This window comes from Macaca fascicularis, chromosome 5 (assembly GCF_037993035.2).
Source record: "Macaca fascicularis isolate 582-1 chromosome 5, T2T-MFA8v1.1".
Classification (NCBI taxonomy): domain Eukaryota; kingdom Metazoa; phylum Chordata; class Mammalia; order Primates; family Cercopithecidae; genus Macaca; species Macaca fascicularis.
The window spans coordinates 99859238-99886777 of NC_088379.1; the positions used below are offsets into that span (position 1 = coordinate 99859238).

Genomic DNA, 27540 nt, shown 5'->3' on the forward strand with positions numbered 1-27540 from the left:
ATACAGAAGTAAATTGAAGAAGGCAGCTGTGCATGGTGTTAAATTCTTGGTTTTGATTAGACAAATAACCTGTTAAGAACGCATGCCTCGAATAACCCAAATATGAAAGACAGAAAACATGCTCTGGGATTTAAGGCTCCTAAAGGTGACATAACTGATATTCGGCACCAGTGCCAAATGGAGATTTGAAGCTGAAGCTGAAGCCAATAATATCACTTACCAAACTGTGAACCTTTTAAAAGAAATTGTTAAAGTCATCCTTTGAGGTTCGTGTCAGGTATAGCAAAATGTATGGATGACTGCCCACATTTGCATTTATATTTTTACTTAGTTCTCTGTTAAAGAGGATGAATGCCCCAAAACTTTAAAAAAAAAACACACTTTAAAAATTCTTAGTGTATCAAGCTCTCTCTCTCCAAAAGCAGATTTCAACCTATGTCACATTCTTCCTTTTGCCTCCAAAAACTGCCTCTCTGATAATAGCCCCTTTTTAAAGGTGTGATAGCAGTGTTTATAGCTTACTATTTTAAAGTGAACATTTAAGATATTAATTGATATTATCTAAGGCAGGGATGCAGAAGTGGTTATAGAATGTTGGAAGAGGTTTAACATTGCAATGTCATTGTTGAAGCCTGGAGTAATATACCAAGAGTGTTTGTGTTATGTGTGGCAGAAAATTGCCTTTGACTTGATTCTTTATTTTGAAGAATTTGATCCTTCAGAGAAATTTTAAAAGTTTAAAACAAGAGCTATATTGATCTAAGAAAGCAGTTTGGACTTGGAGCAGTCAAAAATGAGGATGTTGAAAAGTTTCTGGGGTCCTATCCTGATGATCTAACCGCAGAAAACTTTCAGCAACTTGCCGCTGATGGCTGTATGAATGCAGAAGATGATGATGACAGTGATGATGAAAGTCAGAAGTCTGTACGCCATGACATAATACAAGTGATCAGTTGTTTTAAATGCTGTGAAAAAAGTCAGACTGCCTTGAAGATAGTGGCTTTACTGCTGAAGATATTAGAATAGTCTTGTATGGCATCCGGACGAATTTGGAACCATACAGGCAGCTTTAGTGTAAAAGGAGGAGGCCGGCAACACCACAGAAATTTTATTTATTCTTTATATTTTAAATTAGTACAGCGGACATAACACAAGGACAGTGAGCTACAACTTTCTGTATCTGGTGTTACACTTTTCCATTCATTTTCAGATAACCCATCTTCTACCACTTCACAATAACTCATAAGCTGTAAACCTCCCAATGTCTACAAGCAAACTTCAGCTCACATTTATTGTAGTATTTATGTGTTAACTATTTAGTGTGTGTAAAATTGTGGTATCATTTTTATTAGATTTCCTTCTCTTTTTATGTGTCACTGATGAAGTTTTTAACATTGTATCTCTAACAGTTTTTCTCCTAACGGCTATAATTTTTACTTTAACAATTTTACATAGTGTAGTAATTTTTGGAAATGCATGTGTCACAGCAAAAGTGACTGTGGTCAATAGAAGAGGACATGATGATCTTTCTTTAAAACTCTCTGCAACGATTTTCCCCTTGGGGCTTGCCAGAGACTTCGTATGATATCCTTACCTGGGACAGATTCTTGGATAATCATTGCATCTGCTGGTGTCATGAAACCCAAATGGCAGAGTACCTTGTATTGCACTCTGGACCTGGTACAGAGCCCTCTCTTAACCCAGGCCCCATTCATAACTGACAATCTTTTTTTTTTTTTTTTTTTTTGAGATAGAATCTCCCACTGTTGCCCAGGCTGGAGTGCAATGGCATAATCTTGGCTCACTGCAACCTCTGCCTCCTGGGTTCAAGCAATTCTCCCACCTCAGCCTCCTGAGTAGCTGGGATTACAGGGGCCTGCCACCATGCCTGGCTAATTTTTTATATTTTTAGTAGAAACAGTGTTTCACTGTGTTGGCCAGACTGGTCTCAAACTCCTGACTTCATGATCCACCCGCCTCGGCCTCCCAAAGTGCTGGGATTACAGGCGTGAGCCACCATGCCTAGCCATAACTGACAATCTTAAGAGGTATTTTATAAAATCAATCAAGCAGTACACACCCGAATGAAGTATATCTTGCCTCCAGTGTGCAGGGAGCTCCCAATGTCCAAACAGTCTAAAGAGGCAGATAGGTGCAGCCTTTCTTTTCTTAAGAGTGGAGTTTGCAACATGCTCCAGACTACACTCCCATAAAAGTGATGGGCCTCAGAGTGAGGATGGTCATTCCTTCACCCTGATACATGGCATGTACGTATCTGACCAGTACCGTTGAAAATACCCACTACCTGTTTATCAAGTCCAGTCAACATGATGTCTTCAGTATAGTGGATCAAGTGACACTCTCTGGACTCTGCAAAACCATCAAAGTCCGTGAGTACTGTATTATTTGAGAGAGCCAGGAAAGTTACTGTAACTCTGAAGACTGAAGGTGTATCATTAAACCTGCCAAGATAAAAACAAATTGCTTCCATTTGATCTAATTGGGAAAGGGGAAAAAGCAAGTGCTTGATTGATAACTGCATAGCCATATTGATTTGCTCCAGCAAAAATACCACATCCTGTAAAGCAGCTGCAGGTGGAGTTTGATTGTTTATGATACTCTTAAATAATTCTCCCAAGACTCATCTACTTTTTGTATAGGTCAAGGAGGCATCTTACATTGGGATGAGATGGTAATGTCAATATCTGCAGTTCCTTTCGGGCTGTAGTACTTGTTTATTATTGTTGTTTTGATTGAGAGGGACAATTCTAGGGACTTGGATTTGGTGTTTCCTGTAATAGTGGCCCATACCTCATGGGTCAGGGAACTAATATAATAGGGGATTTCTGCCAGTGCCAAATATGTCTGTTCCAACTATGATTCTGAAGATGGAAAAATAAGCACTGAGTTGAATCATATCCCTTGGGCCCGCTGAGACAGATAGGGGCCCAAACTTTATCAACTAGCTTTTGTAAAGCGTCTGTGTAACCTCCTGTACCACATGAGTATATTCAGTCACCAGGAATTAGAGCTGGCAGAAGTATGGGATCCAAGAGCAAAAAGCACATGATAGGCACACCATCTACTAAATATTGTGCTATCATATATTTGATTCCCAAGAGCTGTTTACTCTTTTCCAAATAATTTTATCGAGGTGAAATTCATGTAGCATTAAATTAACCATTTTAGAGTGAACTATTTAATGCTATTTAGTACATTTACAATGTTGTATACCATCATCCCTGTCTAGTTCCAAACGCTGTCATCACCACATAATAGTATGCTATACCCATTAAGCAGTTTCTCCCCATTCCCTCCTCCCCCTAACCCCTGGCAATCACCAATCTGTCTTCAGTCTCTGGATTTACCTATTCAGAACATTTCACATAGGTGGAATTATATAATATGTAACCTTTTATGTTTAGCCTCTTATTTTTTAATTTCAGAAAAATGTGTTTTGATGTTTTATGTTTTCATACTTTTATGTATGAAATTGGGGTATATATGCAAGTTTGTTACAGAGGTATATTGCATGATGCTGAAGTTTGAAGTGTGAATGAATCTGTCACCCAGATAGTAAGCATAGTACTCAGTAGGTAGTTTTCCTTAACCCTTCCCCCACATCCTCCCTCCGCGTTCTTGTGTTCCCCAGTGTCTGTTGTTCTCATTTTTATGAACATGTGTACCCAATGTTTAGCTCCCATTTATAAGTGAGAAATGTGGTATTTGATTTTCTGATTTCACATTAGCTGGCTTAGGATAATGGTTTCCAGCTACATCCATGTTGCTGTGAAGGACATGATTTTGTTCTTTTTTTATTAGCCTCTTATGTAGCATAATGCTTTCAAATATACTACAATGTTCATTTGTGTTGTAGTATGTATCAGTACTTCATTCTTTTTTTATGACTTAGTAATATTCCATTTTATGTGTTTACCACAATTTATTTGTTTGTCCATTGATGCACATTTGATATATTAACAAATGAACAACTGAAGTTTAGGAAACACTTACGTGTAGTGAAAAAGCAGTGGTCTAGAGTTAGATACTTGCGTCTGTTCCCTCCTCAGCTGGTTGTTATTCATCTGTGAGCTTTAAAATACTGTTCTTAGAATTTCAGTGTGCCTGGGCTATAAAGGTGGCAGTATGAATTTCTGAGGATTTTGAAATGTTTTCTCCAGATGTGTTTCACCAATATGTCTTATTATTCCTCTGCTCAAAATCCTGTTGCTTCTGAAAAAAAGATTAACCTTAGGCTTTATTCCATGTTAGCTCTGGTTTAATTCTTCATCCTTGTAACCTATCTACATTCTCTGCACTGGAGCCCAAGTGGACCAATTACTATTATGAAACACATGCAGTTTTCTTCTTTAGTCCAAATATCCATAGCATTTTACTGGTCTCTGTTTTATGAAATTTTATTTTACTCCATTGTGCAGAGGAGGTATCAGAATTTAGTTATGTCTATCTAAGGTATTGAAAGAGAAAAATAGCAATTCAGTTGTTGGATAATAAAGGAGGTTGAAGAAGAAGACTATATTTTTCTCCATCTTGTGTGTATAGCATGTGGTACAGTTCTAAGCAGAGTAGACAAATGCTTTTTGATTGACTAGAATTTTTCGTATGCATGAACACAAGGAGTCTTTTCTTTTTGCTTAAATGTGGACTTTAACCGTTTTCTTCAAGTGAAGTTAAGTGACAGAGAAGAAGGAAAAGTGAGACTATAGCCACAATTCTCATATTAATCTGTTTGGTTTATACATTATTTAGTTCCACTTAAATTCCTTTTATCATTGTTTCAGTTTTATTTTGTGACTGAGTAGTTAATATTTAAGCCATTCTGTGAATCTAGAGTGAACTAAAAGTAAACTCTTCTCAGAATTTGAAATTTATAGGTGGGTATATAATAGTGAACATAGATGAGATATTTTTGTATCCTTTTAAAATTTACCATTGTCTTGGAGAAGACATCAGTATACTTGAATTATATTGAGTTAATTTGAGGATCATTCTAGCTTTTAGCAGATTTATCTCATTTTAAGCACTGAGAATAAAGTTTGAGTTACTGGATATGCAGAGTCGCAGAGTCTTTCAGTGATCTTAAGTTAGCAGTATTTTTTATCCTTAAAGACATAAATTTGTTAATGTTCACAGAAACAAACATTTTGGATTCTTCTGATTGATTGTGATAATTTTCAGATCAAGTCAAAATACGATTATAATTGCCTTAAGACCATTGTTATTGATTTCTCTTAAATTTTTTTCTTTTTTTTCTCCCCATTAGGGAGAGGAATCAAATGAGTCTGCAGAATCTAGCAGTAATTGGGAAAAGCAGGAAAATATTGTATTGAAATTGCAAAAGGAATTTCCCAATTTTGATAAACAGGTGAGTAGTCGTGTATGAAAATTTAATCAGTGTACACCAAGTGTTTTTATTATAAAATAGTGTTAGAGTTCAACCACATAAAAGCTTAGGGTGAGTTTTGCATTCTTCTAATTAAATGTTCTTCTTTTATCAATGTTATAAAGTATTTTCATGCTGTTTATTTATGTTGTTTACCTTGTTTACTATAGTATCTATACTGTATCCCTAAGTGATTAAAAAATAACCGTAATAAAAATTGTGAACTCATAACATGTAAGTCATCTGTAACCCTGCCCCATCAAGTAACTGCTTAGTTTTTTTCATGTTCTCATTCTTGAAATTTCTTATAAGAATTTAAAAAGTATTCCATTTCAGTGTCTTAATATTTCATAAGCTTTCTTCTACTTATAGTAAGAATATTTTCAGAGTCATTAAAGACTCATGCCACACATGCTGTTGCTAAAAGGCCCTCTGTTTAATCCCATGATCATATATAGAAGCACATATTTATTTAGCATTTAGAGTACATTAACACTTGCATTGACTTATTTGAGTATATATGCTCAGATAGTACATCTACTAAATTCTGATGAGCTGAATGCAAAATCTTGTTGCCATATTGGTTCATTACCTATGTTGAAACTACATGTTTTGAGGTTGGCAGTTTGTAAAAGCCTAGCTGCATATTGAAATTTCATTGTAATTGAGCAAACACTTCTTGATCCTCTAGTGTACACAGTACTTCATAGTGAGAGTTAGAAATGCAATAAAAATGTCAAGTTTTCTTTCCTTTGAAGACTATTGTGTATTTGTGGAGTTGAAATTACACAGAAAGCATTTGTAAAGGAACGTAGAAACAAGTGCAAAATAATCAGATATGAATTCTCTGTTTTCAAGTGATTAACTTATTTTTAAAAGAGCGTAGACATTTTCTGCAAGTTGCTAATTTGAGATTTTTAACAAAAAGATAAATGACTTATTTCTAGGAACTAAGAGAAGTACTCAAGGAACATGAATGGATGTACACAGAAGCTTTAGAATCTCTAAAAGTGTTTGCAGAAGACCAAGGTAATTATTCTGTGTCATAGAAAATACATACTTCTCATTATAGTCTATATTTTGGTGTATAAGAAAATGGTATATAAGAAAACCTATTAGCTGTTAATCAGAGGGTGGGATTGCAAAAGATGTTGAAAGTAATGATGTAAAAACATTCTTTAACAACCAGTTTTTAAATGTTTTGACCTGCCTGTTCTTTATCGTAGTGTAAAACAAAACAATAAATATCTTTCTATTTGTTCAGTCTTTTTTGATAGTTAAGACTACTTTTAAACTGCCATGTTTTATTTAGTGTAAAAGAAACTTTTTAACAACTGTCAGGATGGATCTTGTGATTGGTGGTATCATGTCATTACTGTAATATAGATGTCTTAGCCTATACTTGCACAGATATCAAAAGCACTAGCATCAAAAACTTAAGGATATCATAGGCATGAACGCATTTTGGAGCACTCTTAATTCTAGGAACCAAATGATAGAGGAGAGGTGGTAAGGAAGAGTTGAATCATACATGTTTAGTAACATACCTAAGGAAGAATCAAGTAGACTAGCTCTTCATAATTGCAAAGCCAGTTTTAAAAGCCCAGCATGGTAGCTTAAGGTGTTTCGGATTTTTTTTTTTTTTTTAATAAATTGTTTTAAAAGAAAGGCTGTACTGCCAATGCTCTTGATGGCACAGAAAATGATTTTCTGTGGCAAAAAGAAAGCCACCAAATCTAAGTTTGAAAAATGAGTCAAAAGAGCCATGTTATGAATGTGAAAAGATTTGAGGAATACTTTAGCCAATTTATTTTGCTTATTTTTTTATAAATGCACACAAAAAAAGGTATGATAATCTGTAAGTCTAATAGCTGAGTAAGTAAAAATTTCTGAATAAAATATTGTATTATAGATTGGTACATGTATTCTCACTGGTACATAAAATAATGGTGTACCTTCATTCACAGGCATCTTAGAATTCTGTAAACTGATAGTAATAAAGTAGTGGGACTTTTTGGTAATACCATATTTGCTTTTTTTTTTTTTTTTTTTTTTTTTTTGGAGACGGAGTCTCGCTCTGTCACCCAGGCTGGAATGTAATGACACAATCTCGGCTCACTGCAACCTCCACCTCCCGGATGCATGTGATTCTCTGGCCTCAGCCTCCTGAGTAGCTGGGATTACAGGCAAGCAACACCATGCCTGGCTAATTTTTATATTTTTAGTAGAGACGGGGTTTCACCATGTTGGTCAGGCTGGTCTCGAACTCCTGACCTTGTGATCTGCCCGCCTCAGCCTCCCAAAGTGCTGGGATTACAGGCGTGAGCCACCATGCCCAGACTATTTGAATAATTTTTTAAGTAACAATGAAACTTAGAATATTGAAGATAGTATTGGAAAATTATGGATAGTTGAAACATACACACTTTTTATTAGTAAGCTTTATAGTAGTGTAAGCATCGTTCTGCTATATTCAGTGTTGGCATAGTTGAGTGGGGCTGCTAAGAATATCTGAGACATGATACATATATGCAGCTGCCATTTATGTTCTCAGGACCTTTGTCAGAAAAGAGAAATTTATATTTAATTCACTTAAAAAACAAGTTATCACCTGCTTTTGAAACTAATTGTTTAACTTCAAATTCTACTTAAGTATTTTTAAAGTGTATCAAATTTAACAATAAATTGTGGTTGAATTCTTCTGTATTCAAAAGGAATAGGTAAATGTTTTAAGTTTTTATTTGAAATCTTTCTTTATATTTATGTATTTCTAATTTAGTTACTGTTTTGTCTTTTGTATGCAGATATGCAGTATGCATCACAAAGTGAGGTTCCAAATGGAAAAGAAGTTTCTTCAAGAAGTCAAAATTACCCTAAAAATGCAACTAAAACAAAACTAAAACAGAAATTTTCAATGAAAGCACAAAATGGCTTTAACAAGAAACGTAAAAAAAATGTATTTAATCCAAAGAGAGTTGTTGAAGACTCTGAATATGATTCAGGTTCTGATGTCGGTAGTTCATTAGATGAGGACTATAGTAGTGGTGAAGAAGTGATGGAGGATGGCTATAAAGGTAAAATTCTTCACTTCCTTCAAGATGCTTCAATTGGTGAACTTACTTTGATTCCTCAGTGTTCTCAGAAGAAGGCTCAGAAGATAACAGAGCTCCGGCCCTTTAATAGTTGGGAGACTCTGGTAAGGCTTTATTCTTTTTTTCCCCTGTATGTGTGTGTGTATTTAATTCACAGTACCGGTTATAGTCAAGTTGTCTTCAGCCCAGGGAAGCATAGATGGGTGGCCTTATCCTGTGTAAAGTCAAACATTACTTTCATGGTAAGCCAATAGTATTTCAAATAGTGTCATATGACCTAATTTTGAATGAATTAAGGGGTGATTTTCCTGAAAAAACCCAAGCTGATTGGCTGGGAATACTGTCACTCATTCTTTTGCATAGAAACTTGGTTCATTTCACTGCAGAAGAAGAAATTAGAGCTTACATTTAGGAAGGAGTTGTTTGCTAGCCTGTTCTGATCTGTTACTGCTGAGACACCATGCAGAAAGCAAGAATGTGGCAGAAATTTTACTACAACTACTTAAAGAGCAATAGCAACGGCCAGGGGAGCTCCATGATTCAAAATGCCAGCCTAAGTGTTTTATGCTTCACCACAAAAGAAGCAATTGTTTATTTTCTTTTTTTCTTCTAAAAGTGACAGCTCAATCTCTAACATGTTTTTCTTGGTTAAACAACGCGGCCATTTTATGGAGTGTAGCAGGCTGCAGCGTTTTTAATTGGAAAGATAGAAAAATTTCTGGAAGCCTAGAATTCAAGCGTTAGGTGAAGGGAAGGCATAAGCACTGGTAAGTACACTTTGCATGATCATTTTCTGGAATTTGACTTTCTATAAACAGGTTTTATCCAGAATACCTGCATTTTGAGTTTTATGAATACCAATAGTCATCAAATCTTATTCATACAGATAAATATAAGAACTCTTAAATTTTGCTTCAACTCTTGTGTGGGCTTTTATGGCAGGAATTATATATAGGCCTGTTGTAAAAGCAATATGGATGATTTTTTACAGCTTTAAAAGATGCAGCAACTCTTGATGCTTTATAAAATTTTTTAGGAAGTTTTATTCCCTAAATTAGGGAGCAAAGTTGCTTTTGTGATTAATATTATACTTGTAACACATCTAAATGAGCATTAAATCCCTTGATAAGTGTCTCGAAGTGGCAGTAGGGGAGAGTCCCTGAACAATGGTTGTAAATGCATTTTTTAAAATTAAAATATTTGAGAAAGACAGAAACAACATTAATAATATTCCGTAGCTTTAAAAAATAATAATAAAACCATTCGTTTTGCCTGAAGCCTTTGCTTTTCCAGAGAACATCTGTCAAAGCAGGCCCTTTCAAAACTTGTTTGACTTTGCCTGAGTGATTTATTTGTTAAAGTATTTGCTGAAGGGCTTTCTTGTTCTTCTTTTCTTCCTTTTCTTCTTTCTTTTAATCTTTAATGGTCTCCTATGTTGTTGCAGAATTGGGTTGCTCAGGCTTGTTGGGATTCTAATTTATTTAATAAGATATGCAATTATCTGCACTAGTTTGTTTAGTTGCTGTAACTACTTGCCCTCATATCTTATAGTAAAAGTAAATTATACAATTTTACCAGAGGTATATGTGCCAGATGTTTTTAAAAAATATTCGCAACTTAACATGTAGAAATCTTATTTCCCCTACTAATTAATCAGCAGAGTTTAAATTAGTCTTGACATGAATTTGGAGATTATGCATTACTTGCTTAAACCTCCTAACATCTTGCCCCTTTCTAAAAGTTGAACATAAGGACTATATTGTTTGTTTTAACCATCCGTCCAAATGGGAAATATTTTATGTAACAGTCTAAACGTATCTGAAAAGTAAACTTTCTACTTGAATTCAGTGAGTACAGTGTTTGCCATCCTTAGCAAAGTAGGTGAATGAGCTTTTTCAAATTAATAGTGTAAATTAGCAAGTAAATATGTATATGCTTTAAATTTTAATTTGCTTAGAACTTTGAGCTTCTACTTTAAAAATCTTTAGAATTTTAAATATGACTTATTATAGGGTACTTTTTTAGCCCAAACCCTACCCTAGAGCAGATTTAATATCTTAATAAAATTATCAAAACAAAAGTCAATATTATGAATATTTTAGTTAAAAGCTATATAATTTGCTTCTTCCCTGTTAATCAGTGAGGTTTGATAATGTACCTCTAAACAACTTCAAAAGGAAACAAAAGCCAAAAAAATTGTTTTGTGTTGGTAGCTGCCATATTTAGAAATTTCTATGAGAATTCGTTGAGGTTTTAATCATATTGCTCAGTCATATTTTAGTGAAAATTACAAGGTATTAAATATATTAAGAACAACCTGCTAACAACTAGTTTTCTCTTTTCTTGAAATCATTGTTTATTTAGTCTTAAGAATTGGAGAATTTCTATTTACAGACTGTGAAATTCATAAATATTTCATTAAAAAATGCATACTTGAGCCCATGAATAAAGTATATATATACAATAGTAATTTTTGTTAAAAGTGAGGTTTCTTTACCATTGGTGATTATTAAATGATTAAATGTAATTAGTATTTCATTGTCTTATAAAAGTAATTTGAATGTGAAAATTATGTTAGTTGTGCCTTTTAAAACAACGTTTGAAAAGTTGTAGATCATTGGGTTGTTTTCAAGATAGTAGACATATAAATGTAATATAAGTGTAATAGATATGATATACAAAATGTAAGTATAATATACTTATTAATATCACCTACTTGGTAATCTAATTACAGTAATTTTAAATCTAGACGTTACTACCTTTCTATACTATTATGACTTATTTGTCAGATAATTAATGCCTTTTGAAACTAAAACACTCCAGATATTCTAGTCACCCTCATTTTACATGAGGAAAGTTTGATTTTTTTTAAAAGTATATTACCTAAGAAGATATTTATGCTTGCAGCTTTATACATTTTTTTCTATGAGTCAAAATTTAAATATTGTTTTTAAATTTTTCTTCATGATTTTTTCCATTTTACTTACAATTTTTCTGCATGACAACAGTAATGTAGGTGCCCATTGTGAGAAAACCTCATCATTAAATCAAGTAGGCTTCAGAAATATAGCAAGCCAAAAATGTCATTAGTTTAAAAACTTGTACTGTTATTGTGTTAAAATTGGAATTTTTATTGCCAAATCTCACACAGTTGATGGCATCCGTTCACCATCCACTTACTGGATTTTTGTCTAGCCTTGCACACAGTAGGGTAGGGAATATTATTATGTCTGTGAAAAATCTAACTGTGTTGCATCTTTATATGTTAATCAGATTAGTAATATTTTTATGCTGACCAATGCAACATGCATCAGTAACTCAACCTGAAAACTTTTATATATACATCTAATTTGTTAAGATTTAGATCAGTGTAGATCCAGTCTTCCTTGGCTAATAACCAAGCAGCTCAGGTTTAGTTCATGTCAAACACTATACTCCTCATTGTATTACTCTCATCTACTAGACTGTGGAGTTTCTTTTTTTGTTTTTGTTTTGTTTTGTTTTGAGACAGAGTTTCACTCTTGTCGCTCAGGCTGGAGTGCAATGGCATGATCTCAGCTCACTGCAACTTCCACCTCCCAGGTTTAAGCGTTTCTGCTGCCTCAGCCTCCCTAGTAGCTGGGATTACAGGTGCCCGCCACCACGCCTGGCTGATTTTTGTATTTGTAGTAGAGATGGAGTTTCACCATGTTGGCCGGGCTGGGCTGGAACTGCTGACCTCAGATGATCCACCTGTTGTGGCCTCTCCAAGTGCTGGGATTACAGGCGTGAGCCACCACACCCGACCCTTTGCTTTGTTTTAACTGGTGATTTCTGTAAAATACTTGGCCTAAATTGGCCACTTAATGCATGGTAATAGGTATTTCTTCTTTCTGGATAAGGTGGCACCAGTGAATTTATTTGTAAGATTACTATATATTCAGGCTTTGTTTTAATTTGTATAAGTTTGATAATTGTATTAAAACTACAAGTGCATTTTGAGTACTTTGTAGGTTGCTGCCAGGTATTTAAAATAATGAATAAGCTTAGGACTCTGTCCTCAGGGCTGTCTTTTGGTAAGTGGGGATTTAATAATTTGAAAATTAAATCTACTTTTAAACGGTTTCTCCCTTCCCATGGAAATTCAAAAATATCTGTGCAGTAAGAGTGACACACTGTGGCAAGAGAGGGATACTTCAGATGCTGACTGTTTTTGAAAGAAAAAAGTCCTTTGAATAGTCACTCGAGGTTTTAAAGAAGAGATCATGATCAGGGCCATATTGATGAGTTTTTTTCATGTAATTATTTAGAAAGTAGCAGTTAGCTTTTTTTATTTTCTTCCTTCTGAAAAGAGATTTATCATTTTTTGAAAACGATTTGTTTTACCTAAAATTGAAAACAGTATTTGTGGAAATGAAAAAGTAAAGTTTACCCCAAATTCTACCAAAGATACCCACCATTTAAGATGTTTTGAGCATCATCTATTTATGTATACATTTGTATACTTCATACCATGTAAGCCGAATCATCTTTTCTGTGCTTTTCAGTAACTTCAGATTTACTATTAGATCCCACATTTATAGGGTACTTTGTATTTCTTAAATCTGTTTTGGGGGAAAGTTAAGTAACTTACAGGATTAAGTGATTTTTGTGTTCCGAAAACAGTAACATGGTGGCAGCAGTGTTCTTACACCTTTCCTTAAGAGAGAGGCTCTCTTTCCCCCTCCCCAAATTAATGAAGATATTAACTATTGGATTTCTTTACTTTCTGTTAATGTTTATACTTTTATTATTTTCACATACACTTAGATTAACAAATAATTCTATAGGCTTGTTCTCCCCCCCCCAAAAATCTATATCCACCCTTTTCCCCAGCCTGTTGCCCACGGTGCAGATAACTTCTTTCATGACTTTTTGTCTGATTGTTCTGATCACCTCCATATCTTTATGTAATATAATTATAATGCACTTTTTGTCGTTTTGTCTAAAATGACGTTAAGTTGATAGATAATTTATCTACTCAACTTAACGTTATAGACAATAGGATTTAGCTCTCACTGTCTACCTCACTTCACATACCCATTTTCTGTTCCCCAGTTCTATTAATATATGTTAACATGGTGATTTTGAAGATCATTTTTACTGTCTGCATTGTTAAGACTATGCAGATTCCTTTCATAGATGAACCATATAGTATACTACATGTTTTTTTTCTCTCATTTTTTTTTCTAGTTATTATTTGTCTTGGTTTTTCTGTTTATTTTCTTATATACTTGTCATTATGTCAACTCTAAAGTCTTTTCCAGTTGCCTACATTTCCTGTCAGATTTTTTTTTCTTTTCCTTTTTCTTTTTCTTTTTTCAGACAGTCTCACTCTGTCACCCAGGCTAGAGTGCAGTGATGAGATCTCAGCTCACTGCAATCTCCGCCTCCCAGGTTCAAGCGATTCTCCTGCCTCACCTTGCTGAGTGGTTGGGATTACAGACGTCTACCACCATGTTTGGCTAATTTTTGTGTTTTTAGTAGAAACGGAGTTTCACCATGTTGGCCAGGCTGGTCTCGAACTCCTGACCTCAAGTGATCCTCTCAACCTCCACCTCCCAGGGTGCTGGGATTACAGGCATGAGCCACTGCACCTGGGCCTGAGATTTTAGACACCTCTGGTAATCTGTCAGTTTCATCTTTTTTAGAAAATCAGGAATTTTATCACCTGCTCCAATTTGGACTAGTTACACTGTAGGCCAGCTTATCAGTTGTGGCCTTAGGATTTCATTTTCCTGACATCCTGGAGAATCCTTTTGTCTCTCTCATTTTGAATCTCTTGTTTCTGAATTCAGTGCATGCCACTTTTTTTATTCCATTGGTTTTGTAAGTACGTACTAGATGGTAGGTGAATAATATAGTGAAGCTAGATTACCTGATTTTGAATTCATGTCTGCCATTTTCTAACAGCTTACATATCTGTAAGCAAACATCTGTAAATGGGGTGTAATTATAGTGCCTACCTGTGGGAAAGTCTAAAAATGAAATGCCATCAGTTGCCTGACTCTTTAAAAACATTAGCTGCAGATATTCACAATAATTTGCACTGCAAATGTCGTATATATTATTAATGAAATGCTGAGAAACTGTTGTTTTCTGTTTGTCCACTAAGTTCTAGCCGTATTGAATCGAACTTTTTAAAATCAAACCATTCTTCTTTTTTTTTGTTAAATCTCCATGCCCACCCTATAGCTTTTTAAATCAGATTTATGGCCAGGCTTATGGACATATTACCCACAATATATTAAGACTGTTTTAGCCTCCCTTGTGATAGTTTGACAAAGCTCATTCCAGTGGGCTATGAGCAGTGATATGTTACGACTTTCGGAAAGCGTTGTTTCTTCCTGCTGATAGAAGGGTCAGTATGATGGTGGATGTTGAGGTTATTGAAGCAGCAGAGTTAAAAGAATCCTTAATTTTGGAACCAACATACCAAATCTGAATCAATTCTTCAGGTCTTTATTTACATGAGAGATGAATAACTTTCTTTTATTTAAACCCCTCATATTTTGGGTTTACTGTCACAGCTGAATCAAATCATAGTAAATTCATCATTCAGTTAAACTCTTTTTCCTTTGAAAAACTGTCTACTTCTGTTTTACCTTCCTGGTTAGTGGGTTGTTATTAGATAGATCTAAATTCTAAATCAGCAACAGTCATTTTGATCATCTCTAAAGTTGGTTTACTTGTGTGGGAGGGGAGAGGTAGGGAGTGTTAGGGAGTCCTAAGGAGTTGTTCTGAAATTTCAACTTCAAAATAACCAAGAAGTGAAGTTCAGTTAAAAATCTCATAACCAGCCCTTGACTTTAAAGCATCCTGAAGTAAGAATGACCTTGCACTCCCCTTCATTGCCTCTCCCATTTTGTTATTACAAGAAATTTAAGCACACAATGTTATAGTATAATGAACCCCTATGTGTTTCTTCCATACTCTTGTCCACTTCCTTCCATCATATTATGTTGAAGCACATCTCAGATGTCATTTTATCCTTAAAATTTTGAATATGTATCTCCTGAAGAAACCATAACATTATCATATCTAATAAAAATCATCAATAGTTTCTTAATATCAAAATATTCAGAATTCAAATTTCCAGTTGTCTCATAAATGCCATAGTATTGGTTCATTTGTTTTATAGTTTGTTAGTTTGAATTAGGATCCAAGTAAGGTCAACTCCCTGAGATTGCTTGATAGGTCTTTTAAGTCTTTTAATCTATAGGTTCCTCATCCCCCACTCTCTCCCCTTCTCTTTTTCCAGTTTTTGGTAAAGAAAGTGGGTCATTTGTTCTATAACTCCCCTGTCTAAACTTTTCTGATTATACCTCCCCAGTGTAGTTTAACATGTTCCACTGGACTAGTACTTTCTGTAAAATGATAATTAGAAAGTTAAATGGACCCACCAATATTACTACATAGTTAGTGATGTGTTCTTTCATCAGAAGACAGTAATATCTGATTGTTACTTTTTGTAACATTACCAGCTGTTAATGCTACATGTCTGAATCCATAATTCATTAGCCATTGCAAAATTAATAGTTTTTATTATTTTTTTATTTTATTTTGAGACAGTCTCTCACTCCGTCACTCAGGCTGGAGTGCAGTGGTGTGATCTTGGCTCACTGCAACCTGTGCCTCCCGGGTTCAAGAAATTCTTGTGCCTCAGCTTCCCGAATAGCTGGGATTACAGTCGTGCACCACCACACCCACTTAATTTTTGTATTTTTAGTAGAGGCAGGGTTTCACTGTGTTGGTCTTGAACTCCTGGAGCCTCAGATGATCCACCCACCTTGGCCCCCAAAGTGCTGGGATTACAGGTGTGAGCCATCATGCCGGCCTGCAAAAATAATATTTTAATACTGTTATTGCTACTTCTTTAGGAATTATCTATAAAAGAACTTCCTTATATCTGCCACTCTAAATGTTGCTGTTTGTATACAGAATTCAGAATAAGTGTTTATTCTTTCCTTTAATTTTCCAGCTCTCAAAATAATGATTGGTCACCCCCACCTTTTAACCCTTTCTTGTGGCTTCCAAATGACCATAATTAATTTATGCTCTTAAAAAATAAGTAAAAGGAAGAAAATTTTTTTCATAAATAAAAAGACATCAAACTTAAATGTATAAATGGGACCACTTAAGTGAATTTGTGATTTATGTCTGCTGTAATTTTTTTATATTAGGAAGTTTCAGCTATGAAGGAAATTTTATATTTCAGAAAGCTGTTCAGTGGCAGAAAATAATATAATGATTATTTTATAACAAAATAATTTTTATATTACAAAAATCATAAGATTAGATCACAATATACTAATTTTTTCAGAGTTACCTCTTGTATAACAAGCTTTTGAAAATATTTGAAGAATAGTAGTATGTTCTTTTTTAAGTGAAAAAGAAATGAGACCTATAATTGCTTTATAAAGATTCAGTGTGCTTCAGCTTCATTTTGAATATATTCACTTAGTGTAATCTAACATTGGTTTTCGTAATAATGGTTGTGTGACTTACATGTTAGGAATCTTCACATTTTACTTTTAATCTGTTTCTCAGAAAATATTGGCTGTTACTTACCACTAAACTCATACTATGCTTAGGCACTAACCTTCAGCAATACAGTAACATCTTTAGATATCTACTGAATTATGAATATGTAATTAGATGAGTATTTACCTCTCCGTGTGCTTCTGGCACATATCTTCAAAGCATAACTATTGTGAATAAAATTACACATTTATAACCACTGTGAATTAGCTACATATTTAATTACTCAGAACTGTCCATGAGAAATACTATAGAAATTATTTACCATGTGGTGTATTTTATACAAATTCATTATAATCAGTGAAAGATTAAGTAAGTCTGTTTGTTTGTTTGTTTGTTTGTTTGTTTGTTTTTGAGACAGGGTCTCTATCACCCAGGCTGGAGTGCAGTGGCGTCTTGGCTCATGGCAGCCTCTGACTCCCAGGCTCAAGCCATCGTCCCACCTCAGCCTCCTGCGTAGCTGGGACCACAGGCACATGCCACCACACCTGGCTAATTTTTGTATTTTTGGTAGAGACAGAGTTCTGCCATGTTGCCAGGGTGGTCTTGAAATCCTGGGCTCAAACCATACTCCTGCCTTGGCCTCCCAACATGCTGGGATTAGATGAGCCACCGCACCTGGCCAGTTTATTGTTTTTTGTCAGTTAAAACTTACACTTTCCTTTTTGAAATTATTTCTTCCTTGGCTTCTCTGATACCACATTCTACATTTCTTCTTGCTTTGTCTATTTTAAAACGCTTTTAAATGTTGATGTTCTTCAGGGTTTTGCTCTCAGTCTTCTAATCTTGAATTTCATGTGCTTTTCCTTAGGTAATCTCATCAGCATCTTTGACTTTGATGGTCACCTGTGTGGCATCTTTTTCTCCAGCTTATATCTCCTCCCTAAGATACAGATCTTTATTTAACCACTGGCTCTCTCTCCAAAATTTGGTAGCTATTCCAACTTTAATATATCCAGAAAGAGACTTCCCTTGCCAACTTGGTAAATTTTAATCTCAATAGATGGTACTACTAATCTGTTAGCGTTGAAGCCAGAAGTCTGGGAGTTAGGCTTAACTCTTTTCACTCATCTCCCTACACTTAATGGATTCTACCTCCTAAAGATCATAAATCTATCAGTTTCTCTGTGTCCAACACAGGCCACTATTGTCTCTCAACTCAAAGCCACCTTAATAGTTTTTTGCTCTCAAACCTCCTTCACATTACTCTCATAGAGTTCTTTCTAAACAGGAACTCTCTAAAACCCTTCAGTAGCCTTTTGATGCCCGTAAGTTCAGTTTAGAACTCATCAACGTGATTCATACCCTTACTGCCTTCCTGTTCAGACTTGTCTGTTGCTTCTCTAGGTTCTGACATGTGAATTTATCTTTCCATTAAAACAGTTCTTTTATTATTTCTGGCTTCTTACTCCATAAGGAATTCCTAGGTCTTAGATTTTATTAGTCTTTTTGTGATGAGTGCCCATGAACTTTTGTTATTTCCCTTGTTTATACCAGTGGTTATGCTTGAAATTGTTAACTTGTGTTTCCCAACGATCATAGACCACAAGGACAGGGGCTGTATCTATCTCCCAGATAATTCAACAGTTAGAGTAATTTCTGTTAAAAAAAAAAAAAAAAGAAGAAGAACTTAATAAATGGTAGTTGGTTACAGAAAAAAAAGTTTATTTTGAACTTTTAAGGTCTTAAATTATTTTATTTAGGGAGGTACTAGTTACAGTGAAAAGAGCATGGACTTTTTCTCTTACCCAGCTTTATGATGTTAGAAATTGAATCTTAGTTTTTTCATCTAGATTTGGTAGACTACAATTGGTGGTAGTTATGAGGATTTAATGAGTTACTGAATAAAAGGTATCTAATAGTTCCTAGCACCTAAATGGCACATAATGTATGTTCATTCCTTATTTTCTGATTAATTTGTTGGGGTTCTCTCACATATACATATATTACACACACATACTACAATCAGCATGAGATTGGTTTTTTGGCCTCTAATTTTTGGTTGCATTGAAAAATAAAAGTATTTTAGCTAAAAGTTCTGGTAGAACCTCCTTAAGACACTGATTCTTATCTATACTGCTGCTTATGTATAGATCTTTCCCCTGAAAAGCACAAAGTAGGGGGAGTGGGAGATCACATTGTGATTATGAATGTTGTCCCTGTGGAAAATGTAGAGTAGTGTGCAAATAAACCTAGTATTTTACAGTGCCATTTTTGAAGTGCTAAGAATAGATTGGATGTTTTGTATATTTCCAAGTTATTCTGGGATAAATATGGAAAATGTATATTCTTATAAACTGTTTTATTAAATTATCTTAGTATATCCCTAAAGCACTTAATTACTATTGCTTGAGCTTTTCACTCAACTTAGAAATACTGTGATTACTTACAGTTGTTAATGTGATTCTTGTTATAACTTGGAAAAATATGCTAAATAGGATGACATGAATAAAAATCATGTGTGGTATTTTCCTAATAGATGGTTTTATTTTAGTTTCCTGTATTTAGTTCTGGCTTATGGAATTTTCATTTTTGCCCCAGATATTTCAGATCGCTTTTGGGCTTTCTCATCCTTTCCACGAAAAATATTTTTTGTCATGTTTTTTAGGATATACATTTTCAGCTATCTATCTGAAAAATTCTAATTCTGATATAGCTTTTACATATGAAATATTCAGTGCCTCCTTTTGAAAAATAAATACAACTGTGTTTTGAAAGAAGTTCTGTGAGTTCACAGAGAACTGTTTGTAGTGTTACGTTGAAACTAGTTTTTAAAAACCTTATCTAATTATTGAATTGGTCATAGTTAACTTTTGATTCATGTAATATCTCTGCATGTAATAGTCTCTGGTTAGAAGTAAAATATCAAGTGACAAATAATTGGAGTTTTGAAAACTTGAAGGGCTACACTGATGATAGATGTGGAAAAATATCTTTTAAGAAGATTAATCTTAATATGTAATAGTCATAGGAAATGACACATAGAGGTGAGAGATCAGATTTGCAGTGACTAAATTTGATACTATTACCTTTGGTATTAGGGAAAAGTGAATTTAAGGTTTTGAAATGTTTTTAAAACCTTCACAGGAGATAGTAACAATTACTTGCTAGCGTTTCTCCTATAAGAGATTAGCTGCCAGGGTCAAAGTAACGAGTTTGGGATTATGCATTTTTTGAGGTAAGATGTATTTTATTTTAACATAACGAGTTTGATATGTGACAGTAGAATATAAAAGTGAAACATGTAGCAATGCAAATATAAACATGAAGAATCAGATTCTCTTAGTAGTTAACTATAAGCTCATTAAGTAAAGGTTTAAATTATCAGGCTTGTTTTCCTCATACAGAAATCAGGATTGCCTTTCTCTTTCCTAGATCTGAACTATTCAATTATTTTTCTTTTTATGCCATAGTTCACAAAGATGTCCAAAACTAATGGCTTATCAGAAGATTTGATATGGCATTGTAAAACACTGATCCAAGAAAGAGATGTAGTTATAAGGCTTATGAACAAATGTGAAGACATTTCAAATAAATTGACCAAACAAGTTACCATGCTTACTGGAAATGGAGGTGGATGGAACATAGAACAACCTTCCATTCTAAACCAAAGGTAATCTTTGTTGAATATATTTATTCATATTTTATCTCAATTGTATAAAATATCTGAACTTACTTATTTCTGTATCATGCCTAGAAAGTGATATGGCAACTAGTGGTAGGAGAGAATCCCCAGATTTTCTGTAATGGCACATAAGTGGACTATGAACTGTTTTTCATTCATTTCCCCCACCCCCAAGTAGGGCATTTTATTCTATCATATCATTATAAATTAAAGGGGGGGATGGTATGATGCTCTATGACCAGTGTCTTTTTTTGCCTGATAACAGATAATTGTTTATATAATCACAGAAAATGAAAAAGTGGTTTTAGCTATTCCTATATACAAATTTGATGTCCTAAAAAAATGTCAGCTGCTTAATTGCATCAGCGTAAAAATTGCTTTCCTATCCCATTTTCTTTTTAATCATAAATAAAATGAAATGATATCCCTTACTGTGATGAAATGTTTTAAATGCTTTGATAAGGCCAGCTTTTTAAATCTCCTTTTGGGGTAGAAATACATTAGTAAGAGGAAGGACAGATACTTTGATTAAATAGACCATATAAGTCTACATGTTTCCCCAGTTTGCTACTTTCAATAAAATACTTGCCAGAATTCATGCAAAAAAAAAAAAAAATACCGTCTAGTGGCCAGTACATATTAAAATGGTTTTAGTAATTGTGATCACCCACATTTTGCATGTTGTTGGTGGATTGGGGTGGGGGAAATTGTGTTGAATTTCCTTTAAAAGTTTGTATATTTTTAAGTAATTTGGAGACTCAGAACTGTTTAGAATACTTCCCTTTTTAAAAAAATAATATAAAACTGTTAATAGTATGATGGTTATAGTGGCAAAACCATGGAAACAAATGGAGTTCCTAAAATTAGGGAATAATTGAAATGAATTATGGTATAGCCATACTTTGCAATGTTACACAACTTTCAAAATGAGTTACATCTGTTCAGAGTATTTCTGATAGTTAAGATTAGCAGTAGGATCTCATTAAAATTAATTGCCTTAGTTGCTGATTTTATTTACTTCTGATATTTTTCTAAGTTAATGATCAAAGCATATTTGCTGATCATTGGTTAATAATTTAAAATCAAGGTATGGAAAAAAAAACAAGATGATTACTGGCCTTTAATAGTAAGCTACAATCTTTTCTGTGCCCTTCTAGGGTGCTATGGGATGATGTAGGGAAACGTGATGCAGTTCCCACAAAGAAGCTCTTTTCTCTGTTGCATAGAAAGAACTATATCAGCAAATTTCATCTCCTAAAAGTGTAGTTGGAGCTGCTGCTTCTTGTTCTCCAGCATTGGATATGGGGAGTTCTTCACTCTACAAGACTTACCCAGTTGAGTCTACTTTATCATAATTTGGATTTTTAAAAATCAAGTGCTTTATTGCATCACTTAAAAAATTTCTCTCTCAAAACCACATTCACAAAGTCCTGTTACTTGTAAATAGTTTGATCAGGTAATAAACTATCCTCCATTAGACTGAGGATTTTTTAAATGAAATACTTAATAGATGAGAAAAATAGTTGGTTTTTTTAAGTGCTTGTTGGATCTTATCCAAAGTACAACTTCTAAAACCTGTATAGATAGTCTCTTTAGAGTTTATTTAAGTGCACTTTTAGGGGTTACAATTTGTTATCTTAATTTTTGTTCTTCATCCAGGATAAGAGTTGCATAAGCAATTTTTACTTGGTGTACTGGCCAGGCATTGTGGGTACTTAGTATGTACACATTTAAAGTTGTTTCCTTGCTTTAGTAAAGGATTTATTAGGACAGGGGAAAATATTAGACTACCCTGATGAATAACCTATCATGCTTGCATTTTTCTCTAAACAGAACATATTCTTCATAACAAAGTTTACTTTGCTACAGACTGTTGCAAATTTATGTGAATTGTAAAAGAAAGTTTGCCTTTTAGAAATATAGATATTCCAGAATTTCTCGTGAAAAATAAAATCTCTGTAGGGAAAAGTTAAAGTTTTCATATGTACTTCAAAAGCATTACATTCATAATCTTTATTTTAAAATGTCAAAATTTAAATTGCTTAAAATAGTGAGGGAAAAGAAAAAAATCCTTAGTATTTCTCCTGTTTTATTCTTACTATAAACGTAGCCATCTCTAAAACTCTAGTTAATTAATCCATAATTTATCAGCTTTAAACTAAAAAGATTTTTCACATGTTCAAAATACAATATATTTAATCATGTGTGTCTTGCCTTTTGAGCTAAATCTGCCAAGGTTCTTCTGATCTTGTTCATCCTGAACTTGAGAGCATGGTTCCTACCCTGTTCTTACACAGGAGCTCTGAGACCATTTGACAGTGATGCGAATGCAAATTAACACTGCAGATGTGGTTTCACTAACTCAAAAGTAGTAGGATGTAAATGTTTTAGTTTGAACATTTTTCTGTCAGTACGAACATGTTGTGGTAGTATTTGCAGCAGCCATGTCATACTTACAGGACGTAAACTTTTGGTTGGACAGCATCCCTAACCTGTTTTCTATGAACTACTTTAAACAAGTCTCTCTAGCTCTGTATTTCTTTATTTTAAACTCAAATTTAGCACATCATATGTACTCCTGTTATTTCTATTTTATGCCTTTCTCACCTTTAAAAGTAATTTTGAAACTAGTTTCTCTGGCAGATTTAAACCCAGTTGAATTTTCAGACTGTGAGGAAATCATAGTAACGCTAGAGGGAATTGTGTTCGTTTTTTCCCCTAACAAAACAATAACTTCAAAATAGCCTGTTGCCTCATTTTCTTTCATCATCTCAGAAAATCTTTAAATCACTTTTTTCCTTAGTGAGAGATAAAAAATCTTCAGTTTAGAGATATTTTAGTACTCTGTTGAGAAGAAAGCACTTATTCAGAAGACCTGAGCAAATCCTTTTGTTCTTACCAGTAAATTGGTGGTTCAGATTTATATTCAGTCATGAAAATTCTTAGAAAACTGTGAAGCGTCGAAATAAATGGGAAGTATGATTATATAGCATCTAAATAATAGAATCAACTAGAAAAGAATATAGGTATCCTATTTTTAAATGTTATAATAAATGGATTCAGAGTCTATCAAAATTACATTTTCTTTAGTCCTTTCACATGCTGAGAAAGGATCTGGAATTGGCAGCAGTTCCATGATAGTAAGCAACAAAGCTACTTGTAATTTAGACAAATCTAACAGAACAGCAAACATATATATACATTAATACTTTATATTTTTATAACATATTTCAATATAATAAAACCGTTTCATTTCCTGATCAAAACACCTTACCATCATTTCTTTGTGATTTTGAATAAAGCAATTTTATTTAAATTTTAAAAATCCATGTAGTAGTTTTTTAGATTTCATCATTTTTTAAAATTTCATGTTATAGTGAGTATTTTGACTCATTATAAATAGACTCTTTTCTCAATATATGTTGGTGATGAAGAATTTCAGTAATTTTTGTTTATTAAGATTTTTCGTGGCCATTTGTGATAGGTCATATGTTGAGATGGCATGTGTGTCCTCGGCTGCATTTATAAGTGATGTATTCTTATCAAATTTCATTAGTCGTAAATTGTGAGCCTTATGTGAATAGGATGACTAAAGCATTGGGAAGGATGCATTAAAATAATGGAGAACTCAGTGTTGTGTTGACTGTAGGATGGGTGGGTCAGGATGAAAGAGAATTTTTTCATTTCTGCTATTTACTGGTTAAGTGCTGAGCTCTGGATCACACCTGGATTGGATACTGACACTACCATTGAAGATATAGATTTGGTTAGCTGCATGAGCTTGAGCAGGTTATTTAACTTCTGTGAGCCCCAGTGAACTTCTCATCTGTAAAATGCAGATAATTAATATTTCCTATTTTTAATATGGATTAAATGAAATAATAATGTATATAAAGCCCATAGCATAGTCTGAAATATGGTAAATATTCCAGTTTTAGCATTTACTCTCACCGTTATAATGGAAAGAATTCTTTTGGACCTGGGAATTAAAATATCGATGATAACATGTTATATTTATTATACTTTTATAGTAGTAGCATAGAAATTACATTGATTGGGAAAGCAAAAGACTTTTTATAAAAATTCAGCAAAAGAATTTAAAGACCTTCGAAATACTGCTTTTTCTCCTACCTATACTTTTAATTGTATTAAATGAGAAATGTTTTATAAGTTGCATACCCCACAGTTAAAACATAGATTCTGATTTAAGGTGGACATCATTCAAACTACCTGTTCTTCACTCAGTTCTAATTATGTCTTGATTTTAGAGTTTGATCTTTTAACAGTGTATTATACTATAGCTATGTCCAGACCCTTCCCTGTGTGCAAACAGGATATATGCAAGAGGAAATTAAGGGGACAGGATACAAGCTGGAGAATGGGAGGCATGGCCTTGTCCTATGTTTTCGCATTAATGCAAGGTGTTCTAGTGAATATGAGAATAGGTTTTGGAGTGAGATCGGCATCCTGATTTAAAACCTTAGCCTTAACACTTTCTAGCTATGCAACCTCAGGCAAATTAAGTTTTTTTAATCTGTTTAAGTGATTTTAGTAACTACTTTACAGGATTTTTAAAGGGTTAAATGAGGTGATGTTTGAAAAATGATATCTGTGCCTATGTATAATAGATGTTCAATAAATGGTAACTGTTAATAGTTTTTAACCATTCAAACTATTGTTGTCATTCCTTTCTCTCTTTTTTTTGTTTTTTTGATAATTGAGACAGGGTCTGAATCTGTCACCCAGGCTGAAGTGCAGTGGCATGATCTCAGTTCACTATAACTTCTGCCTCCTGGGCTCAGGCTCAAGTGATCCTTCCACCTCAGTCTCTCCTAAGTAGCTAATTAGCTGGGACTACAAGCATACATCACCACACCCGACTAATTTTTTTTGTATTTTTGGTAGAGACAGCGTTTTGTCATGTTGCCCAGGCTGATCTCGAACTCCTGAGCTCAAGCAATCTGCCCACCACAGCCTCGCAAAATGCTGGGATTACGGGCATGAGCCACTGTTTTCATTCCTTATAACTCTGCCATATTACCTTCCAAACAATTCATTCTCAGGGATTAGTCTGTTTTTGTGTTTCCAAATTAAATAAGGTTTTTGACACTTGCATGCTACTTTCTACTCACTGATGTTCACTGTCCTTAAAACATCAGTGAACATCAGTGAGTAGAAAGTAGCATGCAAGTGTCAAATAATTTTGCTAAACATGTGCTGTGTACATTTGTACATAGTATGCACATAATACACACATACATGCGTGCTCCAGAATTATACATACCACTGATATTAGGAGTGATTGGCACACATTCAGAAAGTGTTTATTAAACCTACCTGGCCAAAGTAGCAAATTATGTTTATTTTTTTTTGTCTAATACTTTTAAGTTTTTTAATGTGCTAAAAATCAAATCAACACAATTCAATTTTCTAGTGTAAATACTAGCTTAGTAATATATTATCATACTTAATATTCTAATCATTTATGGAATTAATTTGGAGGTACTGTATTATGACCAAATATGGAAATGCTTGATTTTTCTTGCCAGAAGAAATAAATAAGAATAGAGAGTAAAGTTTGGGAAGATCTGAAAAATCATTTATGTCTTGGGTTCATTTTTTTAAGTAGGTTTACATTGCGTCTAACAGTTAAAAGGTAAGATTAGACCTAGGCATTTTAGTTTTTATGTGCGTTGTAATAACTAATAGAAAACTAATAGAAATATAAATGTGTAATATTTGGTAACTCTCTCTTTACCAGTTTGTCACTCAAGCCCTATCAGAAGGTTGGTTTGAATTGGCTGGCATTGGTACATAAACATGGACTTAATGGCATTTTGGCAGATGAAATGGTAAGTGTACCTTATTTCTAGGATTTGTTGTTCAAAATGTCATTAAAAGGTATTCTTGCTGTCATTTAAACAAATTTTTTCTTGCTACTGTAGTTAACTCCTGCCACCTCAGTATCTTATGTTTTATCTCATCTTTGTTTTTGATATAGTTCTACCCTCCTAACTCCTCCCCAAGATGAAGATAGATTTATTGTCTTTCTGATGATCAAATTAGTAAATACATGTTACAAACATAAAAATACAAATTAAAAAATCAAAATCAAAGTCACCTATAATTCCACCACTTTAACAAGAACTAGTTTGGTGTCTTCTTTTCTAGATACTACCTTCTGCAGATGTTGTGTATGTACATGTGTATGCACATACATATGTGTAATATATGTGCTTTTTCTACAGCTGCCTTTAAAATTTTAACTTAGATCCCTGTCCTTGTCAATGAATAAATCCACATATATATCAGCGACATCATATCAGCTGTTTTATTTTTCTTAGTGGTCTCTCCGGGTCTCTGTTCTTTCTCAAATCACATTTCCTTAAAGCTAAGCTCACTAAGTTTGTTATAGCCAGTAGTCCAGGTGTTGTCATGTGGAAACTTGACCTTTAATCTAACATCTCTATTCCTTCAGCCATACTTTTTTGAAGTATATGTTTAAGATGTTCAGCAAAGAAAATGTTACACTATGTGTTGGATTCCTAAAATAAAAATTAACACAGATAATGATATTTGTTCCCTGTTTAGCCTCTAGAAAAGTAATCTGTAGCATTGTAAGATATTTTCCCATACATATTTCATACTGTCATTGAAACAAAGATAACTGTTTATCTAATAGAAAAGTGAATAATATACACAGGATTTCAAAATAATTACAGAAATTACAGAATATATAGCATTTCAGCTGTGTGACTGCACTTGGAAATCAGACCTGGGTTTGGGGTCCCCAACTTTGCCTTTCAGGAGCTATCTGATCCTTGCCAATTGACCTAATCTCAAAACTAATAATAAAATAT

The 27540-nt window shown here is 33.9% G+C and overlaps 1 protein-coding gene across 8 annotated transcripts in view; it reads left to right on the forward strand.

The window, feature by feature from the left end:
• SMARCAD1 (SNF2 related chromatin remodeling ATPase with DExD box 1) overlaps positions 1-27540 on the forward strand; it is an 84274-nt gene that overhangs the window by 37792 nt on the left and 18942 nt on the right. For 6 of the 8 annotated variants that reach the window (XR_012434966.1, XM_005555446.4, XM_074040161.1 and 3 more), the window contains exons 7-11: positions 5285-5386; positions 6352-6433; positions 8209-8600; positions 20469-20668; positions 26442-26532. Coding sequence is in view for 7 of the 8 variants with exons in the window: in XM_005555446.4 (XP_005555503.1) it covers positions 5285-5386; positions 6352-6433; positions 8209-8600; positions 20469-20668; positions 26442-26532 (867 nt within the window). In the remaining variant the exon portion in view is untranslated. Of the gene's footprint in view, positions 1-5284; positions 5387-6351; positions 6434-8208; positions 8601-8900; positions 9264-20468; positions 20669-21837; positions 22015-26441; positions 26533-27540 lie in introns of those variants that run through there. The other 2 variants (XM_074040162.1, XM_065545243.1) reach the window with 2 other exon arrangements.